Here is an 18,448-nt window from a genome sequence, read left to right on the forward strand (position 1 = left end):
TTTTTTTTATAAATTTCATAAAAGGTGCATGTTTTTTTTAAAATTCTATACATATCCACTTTTACACATCTAGTAAATGTTATCACTGTAACTCTCCAAAAAAAGAGATTAACTCTTGTGCTTGGAGAGTGACTTACACTGTTGTAGTTGTTTATTTATAAGAGTTTATATAATTTTAAATACGAGTACATGAGAAAAAAATAAAAACATAGGATACATAAAGAAAAAACATATAACAATAATACATTCATACTAATTAAAATTTAATGTAGTTTTTACTTAAAATTGATTTATTGACATCTTATTTTTAATAGTTTTTAGTTCATTGGGAAGATTATTGTAATTTTTTACACCTTTGAAGACAAAGCTATTTTGACCATGACTTGTGTGGAATTTAGAAATTTTGATATTATGTTGGTATCTGAGTGACTTATTCATATCAAATTCTTTTATTTTTTCTTTTTTATATATTTGATTTAGAGTTTCAAAAAAATGATTTATTTTTCAGACAACGCCAAAAAACCTGTGAGACAACGACCGGAAGACGTATTGTGAATCAAATTCAAAACGTTAGTGATTCGTTAGAACTTTTATTTTACTTGAAATTTTTTTATTTCATTATTTTTTTTAAGTGATTTACGGTGTATTGAAAAACACTAAAGCAAAGTGATCATTGACAAATTCTAAAAAAATCAATAACTTTATAATTTTGAAACGTTAAATACAAGCGTGGAGGCTATCGATGGGTTAAGAAAAAAAACAAATAAAACGCGTTTTTTGCTGTCATTTAATATATAGATGATAAATAGCGGTTAAATTTCAAGTAAATATCAGTATTTGAGTATTCAAGTAACTTTTAAGCGGCGTTTATTGTACTTCTGTCTCGAGTTAACCCTCTACGCGCGGCATACGAAGCGTCAAGTTCGCGCTTGACGTTTGTGAGCAAGTGAAGGCCGGCCTGATCCTGTGGGGCCGCGAAATGCCTAAGGCCGCCTGGGCCGCCGCCGTGTGGCTGATCGCGTGTATGGCGAGGGACTCCTCGGAAGCTCTGACGACATTCGGGAAGACGAACAACGCCAACGCAGTGCCGCCCAAGCCGACTCCGCCGCCTGGTAAGAAAAACTATGCAATCTTAAACCATCTTGTGTGTAACATTCACCATTTTGCCGATGTTTGAACATCCATATTTCTTCAATTGTTCCATTTGTTGATTTTAGTGAAGTTAAAGAGCTGAAACTTTTATTGTTGTGAAGAGATTCATCTGACTGAATTATTTCACATACTAGGCAACGTCCGAAAACAAATTTTCAATTTTTACACTTCTTCTTGGACCAGTTGGTTTCATTACAATATTTGAGTTTGTCCAAATGTTCGTAGACAAAAGAATGGATTTCACCCCCCGGGAGTCATTAAGGTTAAAAAATTACAACGGGGATGGAGAATACCTTAAATAAGGGAATATGGAAGTCAAGTCATTTACATGGCTTATGACTTGTCATTGGCTGGTTTAAGTGGCCACTTTACACACTGTGTAATATTCACTATTTTGCCAATGTTTGAACGTCCATATTTCTTCAATTGTTCCATTTGTTGATTTTAGTGAAGTTAAAGAACTGAAACCTTTATTGTTGTGAAGAGATTCATCTGACTGAATTATTTCACATCCTAGGCAACGCCTGAAAACTATTATTTGAAGTTTTTGATTAATGGCTTTACTAATTTCTAATCGTTCTAAATTATCTAAACTAAAGCCATTTTTATTGACATGCAAAATTTCTACACACGTTTCTTGATTAAATTCATGGTTTTCGGATATAAGATGATTTGCGAATTCTGAAAATTATTATTACTCAGACATCTTATATGTTCTTTGATTCTAACTTTAAATTTATGCGAAGTTTTTCCAATATAGAAATTTATGCAATTTAAACTATTTAATTTATAAATTCCCGAATGATTTAATTTACCATCCTTATCTTTATAATTTGTTAATATTTGACCTATGTTATTATTAGTATAAAAAGCTGGCCTAATATTGTTAGGTAAAATTTGCGCTTTATTATTAGAAAATGAATGAATGTACAAAATTCTACGCCAGTTCTCATTTTTATTGGAAATATTTTGGGAACTGTATAATTTTTTTTTCCTATAGTTTAATTTAAGTTTTTTATTTTAAATATTGTTTATTTAATTTAGTTCATAGCCATTATTGAAAGCAATATTCTTGATAGTATTTAATTCTAAGTCAAATATCATCCTTATCTTTACAATTTGTTAATATTTGACCCATGTTATTATTAGTATAAAAAGCTGGCCTAATATTGCTAGGTAAAATTTGTGCTATATTATTAGAAAATGAATTAATGTACAAAATTCTACGCCAGTTCTCATTTTTATTGGAAATATTTTGGGAACTGTAAAATTATTTTTTCCATAGTTAAATTTAAGTTTTTTATTTAAAATATTGTCAATTAAATTGAGTTCATAGCCATTATTTAAAGCAATACTCTTTATAGTATTTAATTCTAAGTCAAATATCATCCTTATCTTTACAATTTGTTAATATTTGACCTATGTTATTATTAGTATAAAAAGCTGGCCTAATATTGTTGGGTAAAATTTGCGCTATATTATTAGATGCCACATTATCAATATATTATTAATGAACTAAAACCTATGATTGTATGCCAACCACAGTATCATATTAATATTGACAATGCATTTTTATTTCATCCTAGGATTATAAATAAAAAATATTACAAATATGGCTGCAGGATATTTAGCCTAGGATATGGTGGAGGCAGAGGAAGCAAATTCCACGAGGCTCCATTATAGGCTGTTAAGAGATAGCCAAAACTCTTTAGAGCTGGAGGAACAACAGTTCCAATAAGTAATAAGAATATCTAGGGCCACAATTACTACAATTTCGATTTTTGACCGTTCATTTCTTACTTCTATGGCTAAAAACTAAAACGATAGACAATAAACGCGGTATTGCCAGTAGACAAATATAATATTAAGGAATTATCCTTACCACAAATTGTAAGAATCTTTCCTTATGAACAAAAGATCGAGAATCACAAAGAGTTTATGGACATCTTTCGCAAGGGATAAAATCCCTACTTAAGGATTCCTTAAAAACGGTAAGGAAAGTTACAGAATCGCGCCCCTGGACTGGGAACCGAAGCGTAAGACGGATCAGCTAGTCTTTCTGTAACGCATGATCAAAAAACATCGCGTGTGCTTCTTCAATGCAGTGCCCTATGCACCACAAGGTGCGGGTTAGGGTTTGATGACAGGGATGTGGCTGTTTTCTGAGTCAAATCCTAAGCAGTATTTTTGTAGACAAAAGACTGGATTTCACCCAGTCTTTCCAGAAATTGAGAACATTTTAAAGAAGGGAATTTGGAAGTGTAGGCATTTACAGGGCTTTTGACATGTCGTTGGCTGGTTTAAGTGGCCACTTTTCACACTGTGTAACATTCACCATTTTCTTATTTTTGAACATCTGTATTTCTTCAATTCTTCCATCTTTCGATTTAAATGAAGTAACATAGTTGAAATATTTATTTTTGTAAAGAGATTTGTTAAATTAAATTTAAAAAAATAGATTTTTTAGGCGTTGCCTAGTATATCAACTAATTTAATCAGATTAATCTATTCATAACAATAAGGTCATAAGCCCTGTAAATGCCTTGACTTTCATATTCCCTTCTCAAAAATGTTTTCCCTCTCTGCTGAAATAAATTTAAAAATAAATATTCCCTTCTCTAAAACGTTCTCCATCTCTGTTGTTAATCAAATCCTAAAGTTTTTTATGTAGTTTCCTCGCCCGTGTGAAACGGGCTTAGCAATGCCATTACTAAACCGCTCGCGTGCCGAAGTCAACTTTGAGTTGTTGAGAATTTTAATTGGCTGGAATTAAAAATTATTGCCCAATTCGGTCAAACTTTCGAGAAAAATATTGAAAATAATTTGTACAAAACACAAATCAATTATTAAAATGGCTCCACTTGAATTTTTTTTACCGTAATATAATTACCTGCGGGTAAGCTCGCGTGGTTTAAGGGAGAAATTGTACCAACAAACTATCAGGCCGTTTCCCCGTAGGGGTAGGCAGAGAGGTTATAACGCTACATCACTCTTGATTTTTTTCTCAAATAAAATAAGGAATTTAACTAAACAAAAATATTTTTTCAAATTATTTTTTGTGCGTTATTTACAAAGATATGATTTTTTAAAGTAACATTTTTCAAATACCGCGCCAAATGACTGTAATCAGTGTGTCGCTTTTCAGTAGTGACGTCATGAAACGGTTGGCGTTCTTACTTTCACTGACCGCGGTAAGTTGTATTTCTCCAGCCAATAACAAAACTGACAAGAATCTGTGGAATATTGCTTTGATTACTTCATTTAGTTGATCGTAATTTGCTCATTTCTAGGTTATGGTTGTTTTTAAGAACGTTTCGATTGAGAAAAACTTAGAAAGTTGACTTAATCTCTGGTTGAAATGTCAAATTATACAAATTATACTCTTTTTTTCTATGGTCAAAACGTTTCTTACAAGGTGCGGGGGCTTTAAAGCGGAAACCGGAAATACTACACGTAGATATAAAGAGTGACGTCATCATTTTCGATTTTGAAATGAATACTATTTTTCACATTTTTCATTTATTTTTGCGTGCGTTTTTGAGATATTTCATAATAATCCAAAATTTTTAAATATTCACGTGTACACGAAAACATTTAAAAATTTAATTCCGGGTTGGGCTGGAATTCCTCATTGAGCCTGTAGCCACTGAAGCATATTTCTATGGATCCACACCAACCTGAGTTGACGGACAAGAAACCAGAAACAGTGATGCCACCAAACTAAAAGCGCACTCTGTCATCGCTTCGTCAACATTCATACATCTTCTCGTGCACGCCGCCGATTATTCCTACTCTCGACGTGTCCACCTTCAGATATTTCATGGACATCGTGCCATGGCTTTCTTGAACTTCCTCGTTTTCTGCATCCATCAACATTTGCATCGTAGATCTTCATGGCCGTTTTTTCGCTCCACATGTCCAAACCGTCGCAACACCCCTTTCTTGATTCTGTCGATAATGCATGTCTCAGCATTAAACAGTTCACGGATCACGACATTTGTGCACCTATCATACATCGTTTTACCACACATTCACCTGAGGGATCGCATCTTGACAGCATTCAACTTACTTTCATCATCATTTTTTCAATTCCATAATTCGCTCCCATACATAAGCGTCTTTGTCGAAGATAATTATCAAGTACGAACAGACCTACATCCATCAGAATTTTTGAGTTATGTATGCGACCACCGATCACCTGGAAAAAGTGAACACCCAAATTAACGTCCCTCCTCCTCTATAATGACTGATAGCCTAGCGTCCCCAGTAAAAAGTCGGTTGGGAAGAGCCGAGGATAATATCCACACTCTTTTAGGTACAGATAGCGCAGAAATTTTCTCTGCACTCTCTCCACCATCAAAGAGTATCGAGCCTCATGTGGCGACCAAATAATGGAACCCAACTCCAAACGACTTCTTACCGAGGAATTAAACAATGTCCTCATACTCTGAGTGTTAGAAAAGATCTTGGCATTTCTAAGACCAAAACCGAGCATTTTAAGGGAGTCATTACATAGATTAACTATTTTTTTATTTTTTTTAAATTTCATTTTATTCAGAAAACATACAGTCATACAAAATAAGTATTAAAAACAACAATTTTTTAACATAAAAAGAACAATTATGTTTTCATAAATTAAAAAAATATAAACATTAAATGTGATTAAAAAATAAATAAAATTTTTAAGTGAGAAAAGAATAATTGTTGACATTTGCGTTTTCCATGGAGGTAATAAATAAAATACCGAATGTACACTCCGAGCCATCCACGAACACACATGAACGCACAGATAAAACATACACAAACATATACATTACATGCGGCACATATACATAGCATAAACCACTTTAGATGCACATTCAGCAACTATCCCAAATAATCGACCCCATGAAGAAATTTTCTGTACAAATGCAACGTGCAGTTAAAAATGTCTACATCAATACTGAGTCCGTTATAATAAATGAAGATTATAACTATATAACCATATGAAGATTAAAAGATAACTGAGCATCAAACAACACCCCGAGATCTCTGGACGTTGAAGCCCTTTCAAGCCTTACTCCGTCCATGAGATAACGATAGTATATTGTTTTGGATGCTCTCGTGAATGCCATTACAAAACATTTGGAAACATTGAAGAATAATTTTTGCTCCACTTGTGATCAATTACACATGCCTGTTTTTGGTTGGTTCATGGAAACCTGCAAAAGTAAGTGTATTTGTCGTGTACTAGTAGTTCGGATAGATTGAAAAATCCGTCTTTTGTTCTAGGAAGAGAATGCACCAGGGAGACTGACTGTGCCGGCATAGCCGGGACTAGCTGCGTCCGAGACCCCAATGATCTGAAGATGCGCTGCCTTTGCGGAGACAACACAAGCCCCCTCAACGGAAGGTGCGAATCTAAATTTAAAGGTAATTTCTTTTTTTTTTAATTTAAATTATTTATTGACAATTCTTGATGGAATTCCATTGTGATGATGTAATAACTTATATTTACATAAAAGTTATTAATTTAAAAAATACTTGGTACACTTCCACTTATTTATTTTGACCAATTAGCGCTTTCACCCTCTAATAGACATCTTCAGACTGGTGAATATTATTCAGTGTATGGATAATTTATATAAAACTAAATATTATTTTAAGTGTAGTCACATTTCTATGACTGTCAAAAAACTGATACATGTGTTCTACTCATTGAGAGGTGTTTTAGACTACGGAGCAGTTAAATCGGTATATTTTGCACTGTTCCAGTCGGTTGTTCCAATTGGATGGGGTGGTTGTTCGGAGGTCATACTAAATCCATTGGTCATTCTCCAAAAAACAATATTGAAAATAATGCTAAAACTGCCATCTACCTACCCCTCTCATACTCTATTTGAAACAACAGATTTACTAACTGTCAGACAGCTTTATGTTAGAGAAGTCCTTACAAATTTCTGGTCTTCAATAAAAAATAGAACACAACAAAATATTAAAACAAAATATGCAATGAGCATAAACTTTAGGGTACCTCTAAGTAGAACTGCCTTTTTTCAGGGGCATTTTGCAGTATTGGGCCCTAGGTTTTTTAACATGTTGGACCCTGACATAAAGACGTCTGTCAGTTACAATGTTTATAAGAAGAAGGTGAGCAAGTGGATTAGGGGTAGACTTTTTATATCCTGTAATTATTTTAATGACTAAAAATTGTGTTGCTTTTAATTGAAAAAAAATCTCTTATTGTTTTTATGTAAATTTCATTTTTACTTTCTATGTTTATTCATTTACATATGCTTTATTTTTCTTTTTAATACTAGTATTTTACACGTATCTTAATTTTTTTAAATTATAAATGGTATATTCTGTAATTTATTTTTGTTCTTCAATTTTTAATTTCTAGTTTCCATTTTATATTTTTGTTTAATTTCTTTATTACTAATTTTATATTTTATAATGTGTATTTGTGGTTCAATTTTTATTATTATCGGTATGTTTTATAATTTATAATAATTATGTCTCATTTATTTACATTAATACAATACTTGCTCAAAAGTTTATTAACAAATACCACAATGACATTCCGCAGATATTTCCATTATGATCCGTCATTGACAGTTCTGTCAAGACTTGAGCACTGGCCGATTTCTTTTAAAATGAATAATGCCTAAAACGGCCACTGCGAATGCCACCTGCCCTATGTGATACATAATATGTCAACGGTATCCCACCAAAGAAAAATAGTCCTTCGGAAATAATGTTCGAAATACTAGTTTCCAAATAGAGAATCTCCTAAAAATATTTGTAATCTGCAAGTTTGTTTTAGTACCAAAAAAGCCGACTTGGGTTAAAGACGAAAAATACAGTGTACTTTTTTGTACGGAAGTTTTATCGGCTAGTTTCATCGTTCAGTAAGAATGGGCTGGGCGCTGGCGCTGGGCGCGCTTCATAGATATTTTTTTTGTAGAAAGATATAAACGGTGCTTTATAATAAATGACAACTTTATTTTTTTGCCCATAAACATGGTTACTTTAATTTATTATTATTTAAAGTCAAATATAATGGTAAGCTGTGCATAATCGCTTACATTGACGATTCGCCCCTGGTAGCCAGGTACATTAAGGGCCAACTCAGAAACCAGAACAGGACTATCAAGACGTCCATTAAGAATATCATGTAAAATCCCCATATCTAATACCAAACGACGATCCTCAAGACTAAGTTTATTATGTTTATGACAAGAAGTTTTATAGTTAAGGTCCGTAAATCTGGATCTCCAACTTCTAACCTCCTTTTCACATATTCGATTGAAGTTTTTAATATCTACGAACACGCACAGCGCAAAGATCTATATTTCTTTGAAAACCGCACGAAAATCGGCTAAGCCATTTAATTATTTTTATTTATTTATTTAATTTTACAATACGCCCAAGGGGCATTTACAAATAATATACAGGTAAGTACAAACATAGTGCGTAAAAATTTAAAAGATAAACAACGCTTTTTTGTATACATTTAGAAACAATAAGAAGCATACTGCCATGCAAAATAAAAAGTGAAACTTTACATAGTAAAAAAGAAAAAAAAAAAAATGGACATAAGAAAAGTAATTGAATTAAAAGCAAATTGTAAATAACTTGTAAAGAATTCAAACAAAAAATAAATACATTTTTATGTACTTATAAGTATAAAAAAAAATGGTATCAACAAATTATTGTTAAAAACAAATAATGAAAATTAGTTAACAGTAAGTATATATGTGAAAATAATATAATATACGGTACACAAAAATATTTGAAAATTAATATCAGAAAGAGATAAGATAATAATGATACACATCAAAAACAGAGAAAGAATTGTATGAAAAAGAAAGTTTTATTACGACATTAATAATTAGTTACTTATTTAGGAGTAGTCCGGTGACATCACACGTACAGAGGAATTATATATATAAAGATTAATGTATGGAAGCGAAGCATGGAGTTGGAAAAAAAGGGACGAAAGTAGACTGAATGCTGTTGAAATGCGATCCCTAAGGCGAATGTGCGGAAAAACAATGCATGATAGGTGCCCTAATGTCGAAATTAGAGCAGAATGCAAGGCTGAGTTAAGCATTATCTACAAAATTAAGAAAGGTCTTTTGCGATGGTTCGGTCATGTGGAGCGAATGAATGATGAAAGAACGGCTAAAAAGATTTATGATGCGAATGTGTCTGGTTGTAGAAGTCGAGGAAGGCCGAGAAAGACATGGCATGATCAAGTACAACAAATTCTTGAAAGTGGTCATGTGAAAAGTCGGAATAATCGACGTGCGTGCATGAGAAGATGTATGAATGTGAAGGAAGCAAAGGAAGTGTGCCAGGACAGAGTGGTGTGGCGTTCTATCCTCTCTGCCTACCCCTCCGGGGAAATGGCGTGATGGTTAGTTAGTTAGTTAGTTAGTTAAGATTAATTCGTCAAATTCACATGTCACCGCATTTTCTTTAAAGGGTTCATTACGGTGTAAAAAAAGCCGGCCATTTAGTTTTGACCATTCAGCATTTGAATTGGGAATTTGCATCGGAGTTTAAGCCATATTTTATGGTAAATTCAGCGCTAAAACACATGTCCGGCGAACATTTTTATGCTGACTTCGCGTGACCGCTTCCACCAACGAAATGGCGTGATTACCTTTGTTACAAAACAGAGTTATTGAAACGTACTAATTTTAAGATTTTCTGTATCCAGCTGGGTAAAAACAAACAGTTCTGCGTTTGAAAGTTCGAAAGAGAAACAGTAGCTCAATCACAAATAACTATTTATTTTTTCATTTATTTATTTATCTTTTTGTACATTAGCATTTGCGGGCTTATTGCCAAATGGCAATTTCTTCCAACCAACCAATAAAATAAAAGTTAAATTTTTATAATTCAAGTCACAGAACATATTCAATGGAAAAAAAATATTAAAAAGCTAAAGATACGAGTATATAAAAATACAAATAAACGTATTTGTTTATAAATTACCTTATATCAAAACTATTAGTCAATGGGAAAAAGGAAAAAAGAGGAAAGAGGAAAAAGGAACGGGTGAGAGATTAAGGAAGAGAAGGGGATGTTTCTTCAGACGTGATTTAAACAGAGATAATGTAGTAACATCTCTGTGGTGGATGGGAGATGATTCCACAGCCGAGCCGCATGGACACTATATGAGTCAGAGAAGAAAGAGAAATTGTGGATCGGTATTAAGAGAGTGCCTTGAGAATTAGAACGAAGAGGAAAACCATGAACTGATAAGCGTTGAAATTTTTCACGCAGGTATATAGGAGCGTTAGGACTATGAAGTACATTGAACAGAAGTGAGTGGGAGTGATAGTCTTTCCGTTGTCTAATTTTGAGCTATTTTAGTTGCCTACGATAATCAGGAATGTGGTCATATTTCCCAAGACCAAAAATGTACCTTATGCGTGTATTTTGAAGTCGTTCAAGTTTATCGAGTTGCTCACAGCTTCAATCAGTCATGGAAACATCAAACGACGTGATAACAATTTCTCACCATGGTTGTTTATCGCATTCGCGATCACAATACAACATTCGTAACAACCTAATATTAAATGTCCAAATATTTCCGTTTCGCGACGTATAATCCTGCTGCGCAATCACATATTTGAATTTCACCGGTGTAAATATAGAAAATATTCCAAACCTGCTATTTTTATTTATTTATTATTTATCACGCTATTCATTGCATTTAGCCGGCGGTTGGCGAGCCAAATGTCAAGAAAAGCAGTCGCCATAGTAATTGTTTGTAATAATTTTTTTTTTTTTTGTTTAAGATACTCCGTACTATTTTGCAAATGCAATATATTGTATTATTTTTTTTAGTAAACGCCGATTTTTCACCAGTGAACTGTATTTATTTACGAGGAAAACAAAAAACAAACTGACACGGGCGTTGACTTAGAGATTACACAGGCATTGACTTATGCCTGCGATAACTTAAGCATGTTCATTATTGTTCACTGTGATTGCTCAAATGCTTAGCATGTTTTTAAGCACGTCGATAGATATTTGTGATTGAGCTACAGAGAAAAAAAATTGTTGTATTTATAAAGTCTATTATTTTTAAAATATTAAAAAAAAATTAAGCTTGCTTAGTTCACAAAAAAAAACATGTACTTCAGGAATAAAATTGGGGCCCAAAAAGTACAAAAGGAAAATATTACTGTTTTATATTTTTTATGTTTTAATCGGCGCGCGCGCATGAGAAGATGTATGAAGGTAGAGAAAGCGAGATATGTATGCAAAGATAGAGTGACGTGGCGTTCTATCCTCTCTGCCTACCCTTACGCAGAAATGGCGTGATTGTTTGTTGTGATGTACTTACATCAAAACGTGATGGTGGGGGATCGGTAGTGTATCTTCGTAATCGGTCGGGAGAATTTTATCTTCAACTATGACGTCACTCTGAAGCTATGTCACTTTAGTGCGTAGGTATGCGTACTGTGACGTACGCTTCCCTTTGATTCAAATCGATGTACCTATCCAAAATTGAAGGCGGGGGGGTCAGTTGTGTATCTTCGTAATCACTCGAGAGGATAATTTATCTTCAAAACTATACCGCTATGGTGAAGGTATGACGTCCTTATATTCCCATGATAATAGAGGCCCTGAAGGTGTATAAATGTAAAAGATGAGGTCTGTATGTAAGGAGTGGGGTGGCGTTTTTTTTATTAATTCAATTCAATTCGTTTACATAACAAACTAAAATTCATGACGTACATATTATAAAAATCTGAAAAATACATAAAGAGACTCTTGTCAAAATAGTAGAAGAATCCTGCTCCGGAAAACCCCTTCGGATACATGGAACAGATCAACATCCAGAGCGATGTTGTTCAGCGTAGCGGTAGCCTTTCCAACGGCAGGGTGCTCCTGGCTATCGGAATATGAAACAATCTAAGCTGACGCTGTCTTAGGCAATTATCAGGAACATACAAACCATGCTCATCATAATCTCAGAATTATCAACCATACCGCGCAGCAATCGATAAAAATGTGCAGTCAAATACACATTCCTTCTAGCCTCTAAACTGTTGTAGCCGAGCATACCCTGGAGAAACTCGGTCGGGTAGAGCCGAGAATAATACCCGCACTCTCTCATGTAGAGATATCTCAGAAACTTCTTTTGGATTTTCTCTATCATAAGAGAGTACTTAAGTTCATGTGGCCCCCAAATCATCGAGCCACTCTCGAGTCTACCTCGAACTAAGGAGTTGTAAGGAGGTCTCAGTACGTGGGTATTATTACGCTGGCGTTCTATCCTCCCTACGGCGTGATAATTCCTGTTGGAAAGAAGTAAATAATCGTCCTTGGATTCGTGACCATATTAAATCGAAATAAGGAATGTAAGCCATGGATTTTTATGCAAATAGCTTATAAATATATGTGTCAGCGTCACGCGACCCTTTTGTACGGAGCGCATCATTGAAAAATAGCCGGGAGTCACGCCATGTGCGCTGTATCTAATATTTTAAAAATTATTAAGGAAAAACTTTCCAAATGACTTTAAAACTTGGAGCGCAGGTTATTGAGCAAGTCCGACAATATAAATATTGATTAAAGATGATAATTGTGATCACTCGCAAGAGATCTAAGTCTGAAGAGACATGGAGTGAGACTAATTTTTCAAGATGCGTGACCTCCTTTGCAGTAGAGACTTTAATTTAGACCTCCAAATGCGCATTGTACGATGTTACATTTTCCCAGTACTTTTTTACGGCGTCGAAACGTGGACACTCACCCAAAGCACTTCAAAAAAGATCGAAGCCTTTGAAATGTGGATAGGAGGATATTAAAAATCCGAAACGGTGACGTTCGGTGACGTGGATGGAAAAAAACATTCGAAAAAAATTCAAGACATGAACCAATCGATATGCCAACATCATCAGCGACTTCTCTAATTGTGATCCAGCGATCGTTCACAACCATTTCATTAACTTTTTCCATGTTTTATTGATGTGCTGGGGCGTCCTGGCCGTTCAACGTCTTCACGGTCATCTTGAAAACGCTTATACCACTCGTAAACTCTTGTTTTACTCAAAGCAGACTCACCACAGGCCTTTGTTAACATTTCACGCACTTTATTTCATTTTTTACACAAAATTTGATACGAATTCTTTGATCCATTTTTTTAACAAACGAAAATCACCGATCTCATAAAAACACGTCTTCCTTAGCGGCTGCCACAGACAAAGTAAAAAATGAATCCAGCTGAAAATTTGAGCATACTTCAGGGTCATAAATACCAACATAAATTGACAATCGGACTCTCCAAATCCGCGAAATTAAAAAAATCCCGTTTTTTTCTAAACAAACCTCGTATATTCAATATCATTGGTTTTAAATATACTTTCTCATTTAATTTAGTCACGTATGCATTGATCGATTATCGAATGTTTATACAAAACCCATAAGGATTATAAAAAAGAGTAATTGTTTGCGAGTAATAATTTATCATGTTATGTAATATTTTTTAAACATTATTTCAGAAATAAATAAAACAAACCATTCGTCAAACAAGGTACATAATATTATGACGACAAAAATGTGTTTGTCATGATCGTAAATTAATTCATGAATCAAAACAAAACAAACAAACGTTTGTGCGTGTTGGCACGAAGACAATGCGGCTGTCGTTGACGTAATCTATTGTCCTGCGGATGTAGCCTGCCCGTCTATCTCTGAGACAACGATTCTGTCAATTGTCTTGTCTTCCATGTGTCTACTCATACGAGGACAATAGGTCTAATGCTGGAGCAGGACCAAATTGTATTGTCTTTGTGTAGAATACATGTTATCAAAATCTGATTGGCTTTTCCAAAAGATTTACACACCACTCAACACACGACACCCTTTAAACAAATGACTTAAATATTGATTGGCGATTCTAGGTTTACGCCACTACTGCCTGAAGTCCTCAGAATGTATGGAGGGAATGGCTTGCCTCCTTCCCAACGCCACCAGCAAGCAAGGAGGACGCGGCGTCACCAGCAGCACCACCAAACTCTGCTTGTGCAACGAGGAGGAAGGATACGTGGACAGAGACTTCTTCTGCAGTGGTAAGTATCTCAATGCAAAGATATGGTGAATTGGTTGGCCTAGGTGGAATGAACAAGCATACTTGGTAAATGATTCGGTTCTAAAATAATTCTGCTGTTGTTAAGTTGGAAGGAAAATCTTCCAGTGATGGGAGCTCAGGTTGAGTAAGTTTCGCACGGGGCAGTCACAGTGACCATTTAGGATATTGTATGTCTCTGTCAAGTCTCCTCTGTTCCATAAATTGGTTACCTCTATGGACAGCCATGTTTGGCAAGTTATTTGAGCCTGAAGCTGAGCTGGAGAAGAACTCTGTTCCTGGTTCAATGTGGAATTGGAAAGGATAGAGCTTCCAGTGATGTGTGTTCGGATTGAGTTAAGACATCTCTCGCAGGGGGAATTTAAAAAGTAAATAGTGTCTGAAATTATACCCTTATGCAGAGACAAAACTTAAGGTGAGGAAAGTACATTCTAATTTCAAATGCAGAGAATAACCCGAAGGTGAAGACAATAGAATGTACTTTCCTCACCTTAAGGTTTGTCTCTGCATACGGGTATTAGTATTGGCGACGCGAAAGAGAGGCGCGAAAGTTAACTCCTTGATAGCTTAGAGAGCGCATGAACTTATCCGAAGTCCGTCGTCACTCTATTGACAGAACCGAGAAGTTTGAGAGATTTGTTTACAATATTATCAATGTGTTCACGATAGGAGAGTTGACTATCTAAAGTAATGGCAAGATCCTTTATTGACGAAACCATCGAAAGGGAAGTATTTTTTAGTTTGTAGTTGAATTGTATAGGTTTTTTTCGTCGCGAGAAATATATTATTTTACATTTGTCAATGTTAAGTTGAAGAATTGATGTCACACCATTCATTAAAACAATTAATATCGTGTTGAAAAAACAGACAATCATTGGCAGATTCAATAAATTTAAGTATCTTGTCATCAGCAAAAAGCCAAAATTTTGTCCACACAAACATTTGCACAAACTATTGTAACAAAATTAATGCTTTAAATATTATTTTATTTACACTTATTTGTTTATAAATTTGTATAAACCACTTATTTTTTTATTTTTATTTAATTACACTTCGACCGGTTTCGAGGTTACTACCTCATCGTCAGGAATTTAACTAACTTATAATTACACGCCTTGCTATTTATATAATAAAATATTGTATGAAAGAGACAGAAAATTGATATTTCATTGGATATTTTTAAACATAATTATACTTTTAAAAACTCATTAGAGTTGGTCAATATTCTTAAATATTTTAATTAACCTAGAAATGCCAAATTGGTGTCTTTTGATATTGTTAATTTATTTACAAATATACCAACTGTTGAAACAAAAAATGTCATTTCAAATATTTTAAATAATTCAGATCTAACAAAAAATGTCTCCGACGATCTTTCACGTTTGTTTAATTTATGTATTAATCAAAATTATTTTTAATTTAATAATGTAGTATATACCTAATCTAAAGGTTTACCTATTGGTGCCCCAACAAGTCAGTTAATTGCTGATATTTTTGTTAATTATTTAGAAAGTTTAATTTATGATTGTAAATCTCCTTTATTAAATAATGTTTTATTGTGGAGAAGATATGTTGATGACGTCATCTGTATATGGATTGGATCAGATCGATCAGAATTCCTTCCATCAGAAAATACAATTTACTTTAGAAATTGAATCAACTTAACTTTTTAGATTTAACTTCAATTAATACAAAAAATAAAATTGAATTTAAAATATTTAGAAAACCGACATATACAGATGCGGTCATCCATAAATCTTCTAATCATCCTTTATCACATAAACACTTTGCTTTCCATTCTATGATACATCGGCTTACTTCAATACCACTAAATAAAAATAATTTTGACTTAGAATTAAATAATATAAAGAGTGTTGCTTTCAATAATGGCTATGAACTAAATTTAACTGACAATATTTTGAATAAAAAACTTAAATTAAACTATAGGAAATAATTCTTGTACAGTTCCCAAAATATTTCCAAGAAAAATGAGAACTGGCGTAGAATTTTGTACATTAATTCATTTTCTAATAATATATCGCAAATTTTACCCAACAATATTAGGCCAGCTTTTTATACTATTAATAACATAGGTAAAATATTAACAAATTGTAAAGATAAGGATGATAAATTAAATCATTCGGGAATTTGTAAATTAAATTGTTTTAATTGCCCAAATTTCTATATTGGAAAAACTTCACGTAAATTTAAAGTAAGAATCAAAGAACATATAAGATGTCTGAGTAATAATAATTTTCAGAATTCGCAAATCATCTTATATCCTAAAACCATGAATTTAATCAAGAAACGGGTGTAGAAATTTTGCATGTCAATAAAAATGGCTTTCGTTTAGATAATTTAGAACGATTAGAAATTAGTAAAGCCATTAATCAAAAACTTCAAATAATAAATAATCAATTTAATTTAACTTCGAGTCCTCTTTTAAAACTATTCTCGTTATGATTTATTTTATCTTCTTTCTCTCTCTTTCTTTAAATTTTCTGTCTCTTTCATACAATATTTTATTTTATTAATAGCAACGCGTGTAATTATAAGTTAGTTAAATTCCTGACGATGAGGTAGTAACCTTGAAACCGGTCGAAGTGTAATTAAATAAAAAAAATTAAGTGGTTTTTACAAATTTATCAACAAATAAGTGTAAAATGTCATAACACAAAGTGAAAAATATTTTTGATAACAATAATATATTATTTTATTTATTTACATTTTTCGCTTACAAACTATAATAAATAATAAAAATAATGTGACCTCACTGGGGTTTCCCGTGCCGAGGACACTTAACAATTTACTTTTTTGAAATTACATTTAAAAATCAACAAAGAAGACTAACTTAAAAAACAAAGATAATTAACAAATATTCAGACAGTTTTAGAAACAAGGTATTTATGTACATCTATATTATTTATATTACAAAACACATAATGAAAATAACAAAAACCTAACAGAAGCTGTACACTTGTGGAGCAGTTGGTTCAATATTGGTATAGGCGAATGAGACAATTCATTTTACTTCTACCAAACTCCACTATCCATTTTTTTATAGCCTTTTTAAACATTTTCTTGTTACTAATTGTTTTAATAGAAAGTAGAAGTAGGTTATAGATTTTAATGGAATAATCCTCAAAATCCCTTTGTCCGAAAGTGGTTTTAGTTTGTATTTGTTTAAGTTGTCTATGTGTTGAGGATCTACTGATTATGTTATTTGTATGTGATGTATTTGTGGGGGTTATGCCTTTCATTTGAGTAAGAGTAGTTTTTGAATCTATAAGTGAGTATTGTTTTAGCGTATAATTGTTTTGGTGTCATAAGTTGTGATTTATGGAATATTTCTTCAGTAGATGTCTGTATCGGGACTCTGAGTATTATTTTATTTGTGGATTTTTGTGCAACAAATACACTATTTAAAACTGTCACTCGCACCACCCCATCCGACTATACCGTACTCCAAAATTGATTGGCACAATGCAAAATAAATCTTTAAAAGTTCCTGTACATTAATTATATTTCGAATTGTTTTGAATATATACGTTAGTCTATTAAGTTTATTAGTAATATTTTCAATCTGCTGTTTCCCCTTTAAATTTATATCAATATAAATCCTGAGTATTTGACATTGTCTGTCCTATCCAGTATTGGGCAATTACGAGCACTTTGAAGATAACTATTATTATGTTTTTAAATATATATATTTCAATTTGTTTCAGATGGAATGATACACAACTCTATGACTTGCGCGATACTTCTGGGTGCCATTGTGTCCTGGCTACGGAGAGAATTCTACATTTGAATACATATATTTTTTTAAATTGTACTGCGCTTTCAAACGATCATTTGCTGTAAAAAAGTAGTTGAATTTAAATTATCTAATGTTATTTCTAAACTATTGATACTAAAAATACATATTATATCGTAAATTTTATCGAAGGAGTACGGAATGAAGATATAGCTATGAAACCAAAACTATTATTCTGAAATATTTATTAAAATTATTATTATTCAAATTTTAGGCGAGCAGCTTAAAGCTGATATGCTTAAATCTATTTTATTTGATAAGATTAGTTGTTGGCGCACTTTGACTTTTCTGAAACAAATCTCGTCCATTTTTGAACCCACTGAGACTACGCCTCGAGACCAGATCTTGCGGCATCTTATTCCAACTATAAACAATCGTATTGCTCA

At 33.1% G+C, this 18,448-nt stretch overlaps 1 protein-coding gene across 1 annotated transcript; it reads left to right on the top strand.

Annotated features, from left to right (window-relative positions):
- Positions 1-508: 508 nt before the first annotated feature.
- sosie (oogenesis-related protein sosie) lies at positions 509-18,181 on the top strand. The gene is made up of 4 exons (XM_088229437.1): positions 509-1,112; positions 6,424-6,564; positions 14,064-14,231; positions 17,974-18,181. The coding sequence occupies exons 1-4, from the start codon at positions 980-982 to the stop codon at positions 18,054-18,056; spliced, it is 525 nt and encodes a 174-aa protein (XP_088085563.1). The 5' UTR covers positions 509-979; the 3' UTR covers positions 18,057-18,181.
- The last annotated feature ends 267 nt before the right edge of the window (positions 18,182-18,448 follow it).

This window comes from Micrasema longulum, unplaced genomic scaffold, assembly GCF_059751315.1.
Source record: "Micrasema longulum isolate JH-2025_06_02 unplaced genomic scaffold, ASM5975131v1 h1tg000673l, whole genome shotgun sequence".
Taxonomy (NCBI): domain Eukaryota; kingdom Metazoa; phylum Arthropoda; class Insecta; order Trichoptera; family Brachycentridae; genus Micrasema; species Micrasema longulum.

What these genes read in the sequence shown, in the direction of transcription:
- sosie (XM_088229437.1), top strand. Translation starts at nt 980, where the DNA reads ATGCCTAAGGCCGCCTGGGCCGCCGCCGTGTGGCTGATCGCGTGTATG. An exon ending in GTGCGAATCTAAATTTAAAG is followed by an intron (nt 6,565 to 14,063) that starts GTAATTTCTTTT and finishes TGGCGATTCTAG; the next exon opens with GTTTACGCCACTACTGCCTG. An exon ending in CAGAGACTTCTTCTGCAGTG is followed by an intron (nt 14,232 to 17,973) that starts GTAAGTATCTCA and finishes AATTTGTTTCAG; the next exon opens with ATGGAATGATACACAACTCT.